Consider the following 8,429-nt stretch of genomic DNA (forward strand, 5'->3'; position numbering starts at 1 on the left):
AGCCTTTTCCTAAGATATTTTCTTCACTCCATGGCATCTAGAAAGTATATAGATTTCCCTCTTAACCAACGGTTCGTCCAGAACACTGCCTTGATCTTCTTGGCGAATCTCAGGGCCTTCGCGGGTCCGTCCGAGGAAAGACTTGTCCTCGGACGAGTCCTCAGACTCCCGACCCATGGGCCGACCTGCAGCTCTAAAGGCTTTTAGTCTAAAACAAACTAGCGTCCATCAATAAAGTCCAAGGCCCAAATACTTACTTAGGTCCTTCAAGTCCCCACAGTTAAAATTAAAAAATTTTATTAAAATTATTGTAAATAAAAGTAAAAATTAGCTAAATAGTACAGTGAAACCCATAAATAGTACTAAAAAATGTAATGAAATTCATAAATAATAGCAAAAATAAACTAAAATTACAAATAAGCTGAAATTTTCAACTTGTCCCAACTACACATCAAAATTTTCATTCAGCATTATATATAGCTGGGAGGCCATGTGACATGTGTGCCAATATATTTATTTTCTAGGCTTCAAAATTTTCATTCAGCATTAATTGCAGCTTGAAGGACCAGTTGTGATATTTACCAATATATTTATTTTCTTTGAACATAAGTTCTGCACACCTAACAAAGATCAAACACGTGGTGTCCAACAGTCAAATTAAGGTGGTTCTTCAAGAATAGTCTCTCCTTTCATATACGACTGGTTCCCATGCATGGACCCCCATCACCTTTTTGTTAATATATATAGGCCGGCCAAGTTGTGAATTGCAAAAGACGTACTGAACATATAACAAACATTCGATTATGTTTTCTGTAATAATGGCGTCGATTAGGTCGCTCCTCAAAACACTTTTCGATCAATTCATCCACAAAGATTTCCATGAAGCCGTTGCTAAGATGACTCTCATAGACGCTTTCCTCTTCCTTGTAATTACTAAAACTTTATTTCAAGTCACAATCTTATATTAGTTTTTAGTGTGTATGTGTGTGTGTTTTATTTTTATATATTTTTTGACATCATATATCTTTCATGTTAACTTAACATTTTCCATGCATTCAGATTGTTCACTCCATTGATAAGTTGGGGATATGGCCTCGATTACCAGTGATCTTAGGCCTCTTCTATCTGGGAATTCGCCGGCACCTTCATCAAGAGTACAACTTGTTCAACGTCGGTAGATCTGCGGTCGGGGTTCGGTTTAACCCCATGGATTATCCATATAGGACAGCTGATGGAAAATACAATGATCCCTTTAATGGAGATGCCGGCAGTGAAGGAACTTTCTTTGGTAGAAATGTTCTCCCTGTTGATCAAAAGAATAAGGTATTAAAAAAAACAAAGAAGAATAATGTATTTCTCGATCAGTTGGGGGACCCTATGATTACCATATCATATATATATATATCTACTCTAACCCTATGTCTTAATCAAAATTCTATCACCAAAAGTTTTATTTTATTTAATAAAAAAATTCTTAATCTTAAAGTATGTGCTTCTGCCCTTTGAGAGTTTTTCACCACATGATCTATATATATAGTAGATTTTTTTCTCATATCTTCTAAATTCATCAATTAATATTATTAAGATAATTTGTTTACCAAAACTACTAAGGAATTCTTCTTCTTCTTTTTTTAAGTTTTATTATTAAAAAATTCCTTTAGCAATCTCCAATTAATTATTGTTTTGATAAATTCCAGTAGTAATAATGATGTGCTCTTTAATTCACTTAGCTCACTTAATTAAATTTTTTTTTTTTGAGAAACACTTAATTAATATTTGTGTATTCATATTATTGCTTCCTAATGTGTGACAATAGTTTTTTCTTTATAAATATATATATATATATATATATATATATATATATTCTATTTTTGGTGAACGATTTCAAAAACTAGAAAAAAATAATTATTTAAATTTACAAATTAATTAATAATATATAATAATTCTTCGGTTTGATAAAAATTAGGTCTTGTTTGTCATGCTTTATTACAAAAGCTTTCTGTGCTATAAGTTCCAATTGACTCAATTGGTAAAGTCTATAATAATTAAATAAAAATTTGGAGTTCAATCCTCATCTACACTAAAAACCAATTGATATCTTAAAAAAAAAAGCTCTCTGTGCCCATAATACTTGTTCCTCCATCATGTGACTAACAGAATTGCTCTATCACAATAGAGTAAGTCTACTACTACAACAATTTTCACAATTTTTATTATAACTTACTTACATGACAAGTTATAAGTGGTAAAAATAAAATGGTGGGTTCATAATTCCACCACTCACAAGTTGTTGCGTGAAAAAATTGTGGCAAAGTTGCGAGACATACTAAATTTAGTCATCACAAAAGCTAGCTGTGGTCATAACATATATTTGTTAACGATGTTCCTCCATGCTGTGACTAACAATGAGTTTTTAATATTTTTTTTATATTGTATTTTTTGTAAGCATTTTTATTGGTACTAGTATTATCTTGATTTTTGCTAAGCAAGTGATGAATTTCATGGGAATACTTTTAATTAATCAATAGCAAAATAATGATTTTAGTCAAGGGTGTAAGATTGAAAATACAAGATTGGAAGCAATTAATTCCAAAAATATTAATCAATATAAACTAGAAATAAAAAATTAATCAAAATATAAATTTCGACTCTAAGGTAAATATAATTTTTTTTTAAAAAAATTTATTTCTTAAGAAGTTCGATTTAGTTAGTTTTCATCGTTGAATTTTGAAAATTTGACATTTTTCTATAATTTCTTTAATTCTTGATATTCTTAAATAAATATATATATATATATATATATATATATATATATATATATATATATCTCAATTAATATATCTTTGACTAAACAATTATTCATCCCTTGATATCTCATTTAATTTTGCAGTCAAAAATTTAATTTTATTATTCATAAATCTATTCAGAAAATGTACCTTAAATTTTCTATATGTTTCTTGATTTCTTTTGAAAATAAAGGTGGCAATTGTATTCTTGCATATCTTACTTTTAAAATAAAATAAACTAATGAAAATAAGTTCATCTCTACAAACTCATATGATGATTTTTTTTCAAAATTTATTAATTAAAATTATTATAATAAATTTCTGTAGTTGAAATATTAATTTATTATTATTAAAAATTATTAGAAGCTTAAAACGCATCCAATTGAAACTTTACTATATATAGAAATATTTAAATAAATTTATTATTTATTTTATGACTTTCTTTTAGAAGATATTTATTTTATGATTGAATAGCTTTTTTTCTTTCACAATATATCGTAGTTCACTATAAGGGGTATGGCTTGTGAGTTGTGAGTATATGCTATATCTTTCTTTCTTTTTTACTTCAAAATTTATTAATTAACATTACTAAGATAATTTTTTACACCTTAAAATTTATTTCCAAAATTTTAAAAATTAAAAGATCAATCCAATTGAAAACTATTATTTGAAATCTCAAAATTTTTTGTTATTTATTTTATGAACAATTACCTCAATCATCTTATAATATTAATTTCTACAATATGTAGCTAATAAAACCAGATCCAATGGTGGTGGCCACAAAGCTTCTTGCTCGGAGAAAATTCACAGACACAGGGAAGCAATTCAACATGATAGCAGCTTCTTGGATTCAGTTTATGATACATGATTGGATCGATCACTTGGAGGACACCAAGCAGGTCTGTTGCTTGGTGTATATACAACACACAACACAATTAAGAACACAATTTGTTAACTTTATTGAAAAATTGACAATGCTTATAAACGTGCATATCTTATCTTTTGGATAAACTATCACAGATTGAGCTGACTGCACCTAGAGAAGTTGCGAACCAATGCCCTCTCAAGTCATTCAAGTTTTACAAGACAAAGGAGGTTCCAACTGGCTCTTACGATATCAAATCTGGTGCACTAAACATTCGTACACCATGGTGGTAAGAAATTAGTTTGAGTGTCTGTTTAGAACAATTTATTTAGCTGAAACTGAAATTCTTTTGCTAAAAGTACTATAAATAAAGCTAGAAAGTAGCTGAAATAATATGTGGGGCTTATGAATAGTAAAAAAAGTTAGTTTTTTAAGCAATCCCAAATGCACACTGAATTTCCATAATTTAGATAGTAGAGTATTGTACTAAGTTCTAGACAAAATGCCTAAATCAAAGGGCCTCTAAGTACAAGTAAAATTCTCTATAACAAATTGAAAGTACTTGCTCTCGATCTATCCCAAAATATCTGTAGTTGCTAGAATATCACTACCGAAAGGACAGTCTCAAAGTAATAAGTAAAGATTTAATATTCTATGCATCAATTTCAACATAAAAAGGAGGCTTGTTGAGTAATAAAGACTTAAAATTGTAGTTGCCAAAAAAAGCACCCATATATGTTGCTATTGGCTTTCAGTTTTCTCTTATTAGTTACTTCCAAAGACACTTTGAATTTATGAACTTTCTTTCTTCTACTATTTTGCATGGTGTTAAGGGATGGAAGTGCTGTTTATGGGAGCAATGCAGAAAAGTTGCAAAAAGTAAGAACTTTCAAAGATGGGAAGCTTAAAATATCATCAGATGGGCTTCTCCTCCATGACAAAGATGGTGTCGCTGTGTCAGGAGATGTTCGTAATAGTTGGATTGGTGTCTCAACATTGCAAGCCCTTTTCATTAAAGAACACAATGCAATCTGTGACGCCCTCAAGGTAGTACTTTATGACCCAAAAAAGGAAAATGTCAATTACTTGATTTTAGGGATTTGATTAGCTTATCATGCGAATGAGTATCATTTTCAACTTACTAGTTAAACTCAGAACTTCTTTCATTTTCATGATGTTTTTAGAGAGAATATCATCACTTGGATGATGAAGAGTTGTATCGTCATGCAAGGCTAGTGACATCTGCAGTTATTGCTAAGGTCCATACCATAGATTGGACCGTGGAGCTCCTCAAAACTGATACGTTGCTTGCAGGGATGCGAGCCAATTGGTAATCTTTATCTTTCAACAAAGAAATTTATTTAATTAATTTACTAAATTAATCATCTTCTCTATATCACTGTGATAAATATTAAAAACAAAGAAATGGTGGTTTCTGTGGTTTATTTTCAAGATCACACAATAGAAAATGAAAATTTGTGTACAAACTTAATTACATGGAACCTCTGAATGTCATTTTTTGCATTTCTATATCATGGGCTTTAATTTCACGCATGATACTTTTAAGTAGCATAATATGTCTCAACTATATAATGATTGTAAACCCCAAATGAATATCCAATATTCAAGGTTAATTTGTTCTGATGGTTTTGGAAAATCCATTGTAGGTATGGTTTGTTGGGAAAGAAATTCAAGGACACATTTGGACATGTTGGAGGAGCCATCTTAGGAGGTTTCATAGGTCTAAAGAAACCGAATAATCATGGTGTTCCTTATTCATTGACTGAGGAGTTTGTTAGTGTTTATCGGATGCACTCGCTTTTACCCGATTATCTTCATTTAAGAGACATCTCAGCTGCACCTGGGCCAAACAAATCTCCACCATTGTCCGGAAAGTATAACTCTATTTCATTCAGCATCAAAATTAGTTCATGAAAATTTTCATGGATATTGTTTGTTCACTAGACTTTTTGTCCTAATTACTTTCTTGCTTTTCAGGGTTCCTCTACCAAATTTGATTGGTCTTAAAGGAGAAACGGCCTTGGTAGAAATTGGGTTTGAAAAGCAAATGGTTTCAATGGGCCACCAAGCTTCTGGGGCCCTGGAGCTTTGGAACTATCCTACATGGCTTAGAGACCTTATACCACAAGACGTGGATGGCCGAGATAGGCTTGATCATGTGGACTTACCAGCCCTTGAAGGTAGTAAGCTAATCTTGATCATTTAATTTAATTGATTTACCAACTTTTAGAAATTCAATGTGAAGCTTATTTCTAATGCTTTATAATGCAGTGTATAGGGATAGGGAGAGGAATGTTGCAAGGTATAATCAGTTCCGTAGGGCTTTACTATTGATACCAATTTCAAAATGGGAAGATCTAACGGATGATAAAGAAGCAATTCAAACACTTGAGGAAGTGTACGGTGATGATGTTGAACAACTCGATTTGCTTGTGGGTCTCATGGCAGAGAAGAAGATCACAGGGTTCGCAATTAGTGAAACAGCTTTTATAATATTCTTACTAATGGCAAGCAGGTAATAAAATAACTTCACATATCTACAAGGAAAATATCACAATCGAGTGCATGCATTGTAATAAAAGGAAAATGGATCCAAATTCAATAATATCCAATTTTTATTAAAAAGAAAATTTTGAGAGGTGAAAAAAAAAATCATCATAATATTTTAATTACAACTTAGAGGTGAAGAAACTAGGTGGAATGTCATGTTCTAATGAGTTACAATATTTTGACTTTTGGGTTGTCATGGATGCAGGAGGCTGGAAGCAGATAGGTTCTTTACAAGCAATTTCAGTGAGGAGACATACACGAAAAAAGGACTTGAATGGGTTAATAATACAGAGAGTTTGAAGGATGTGCTAAAACGTCATTATCCAGAAATGGTAGAGAAATGGATGAACTCTACAAGTGCTTTCTCGGTGTGGGATTCACCTCCAAATGCTGACAACCCAATCCCACTCTATCTTCGTGTTGCTCAGTGATTCTCATTTTTCACAACCATGTATATGGCTTAAAGTTACTATCTCTATTTTACCTTCTGCCTTAAGAAAAAATGTAGGACTACTTCAATAAACCATTGGCTCTAAATAAGGGAGATACTATTTATTACGTAACACTATTTAGTATTTAGTATTTATGATCACTTTTTTTAATCCTTATAATTTTAATATTATTTGTTTCATTATTTACTATCACTTCCTTCTAATACTTATCATCTTATCATTTTTGCTGGGCTCTCTCTCTCTCTCATGAATGTGAAAAGTGAGCAACATTCTCTACAAAGAAAGAGGTTCTTAAAACCAAAGTGAATCCATTAATTATAATGGGATGCCCTCCTATCATAATTTCTCCATTTAATTAAAAACAATTGAAGGGGATAAAAATAGTAAATGGACGGAAACAGTGAGGACGGATCGACACCATGATTGACCCAGCTATGACGGTTAGGTGTTGCTGAATATCCGTCTTGTGTAAATTAATTATGGATACCACGTGGCATGTCGTTTGATATATTTCAGATAAGCTTCTGCTTTGTCCCCACGCAAACATGTATATTTAGACTTCTTGCGGCACACGTTTAAGAAGACTCCTATATGGAAAGGAACTTGAGAAGGAAGTTGTATCCTCAAAGAAAGGTAATTCTACCCACTATAAATACCCCAGAAACCCTAAGTATGAAGGTACGCATAATATTCTTAACTCTAGCACTCTAGGGTTAAAGGAACAAGACTCTAACTTGACCTTCGGAGGGTATTCGGCCGACACCACACCGGTGCTCTCTTCTAGGTCCTTCGTTTTCTTTTTGCAGGTGTTGTTTTCGTTTGAGGAGCGCTTGCAACTCACTGGTGATATTTTCGGCATCATCAGTTGGCGCCGTCTGTGGGGACTAACACTAAGGAGGAGGAAGAAAAACTTCGGATTATTTTAGCCTCGCTCTATCCCTGAGACAAAGAGTTGCATGGCACTCACCCGATCGATGGCAACAAACAACAATCAAGGCGACGAACCACGCGCCACCGCTTTGGAAAGGCAGGTCCAAACGCTTGCAGCGGCGGTTGAGCGCCTCACTAAGCAGAATCATGATCTGGAAGAGCAGTTACAGCAAATAACTGCACATCAGAGCGCACCACAGGAAGATCAGGAGGGAGCTAGTCCCGAAGGAAGGAACGCGGAAAGACCTGAGGGCAGCAACGCTCCGACTAGACCCGAGCGACAAGAAACCAATCAACCGCTTGCTTTAGACCCGGTGCCGACTCACATAGCCACCGAAATGCAGGAGATGAGGGAACGTATGGATGCAATGATGAACGCCCTTAAGGGACGAGTATCCAGCAATCTGGACGACCTAGTCCATAGAACGGATTCACCATTCACAGCGTTGGTGAATTCATACCCCGTCCCTTCAAAGTTTAAAATGCCCCATGTGGAAAACTATGACGGATCCAAGGACCCGTTGGATCACCTGGAGTCTTTCAGAACTCTAATGCATCTTCAGGGTGTACCGGACGAAATCATGTGCAGGGCTTTCCTCACCACCTTGAAAGGGCCTGCGAGGGATTGGTACAGCAAGTTGACGCCCAATTCCATCGGCACTTTTAAGGAATTAGGTGCACAGTTCGTGTCACACTTCATTGGAAGTCATCGACACAAGAGGTCTATTGCATGTATATTGGGAATTAAACAACGAGAGGGTGAGACTTTAAGGTCTTATATAGCCCGCTTTAATAAGGAATCCCTCTCGATAGACGAGGCCGACG

At 33.8% G+C, this 8,429-nt stretch overlaps 1 protein-coding gene across 1 annotated transcript; it reads left to right on the top strand.

The window, feature by feature from the left end:
• Positions 1-758: 758 nt before the first annotated feature.
• LOC142640412 (alpha-dioxygenase PIOX-like) lies at positions 759-6,824 on the top strand. The gene is made up of 10 exons (XM_075814491.1): positions 759-926; positions 1,060-1,323; positions 3,536-3,685; positions 3,807-3,940; positions 4,485-4,698; positions 4,836-4,981; positions 5,319-5,546; positions 5,650-5,852; positions 5,944-6,187; positions 6,428-6,824. The coding sequence occupies exons 1-10, from the start codon at positions 804-806 to the stop codon at positions 6,651-6,653; spliced, it is 1,932 nt and encodes a 643-aa protein (XP_075670606.1). The 5' UTR covers positions 759-803; the 3' UTR covers positions 6,654-6,824.
• Positions 6,825-8,429: the final 1,605 nt, after the last annotated feature.

This window comes from Castanea sativa, chromosome 1 (genome assembly GCF_040712315.1).
Source record: "Castanea sativa cultivar Marrone di Chiusa Pesio chromosome 1, ASM4071231v1".
Lineage (NCBI taxonomy): Eukaryota > Viridiplantae > Streptophyta > Magnoliopsida > Fagales > Fagaceae > Castanea > Castanea sativa.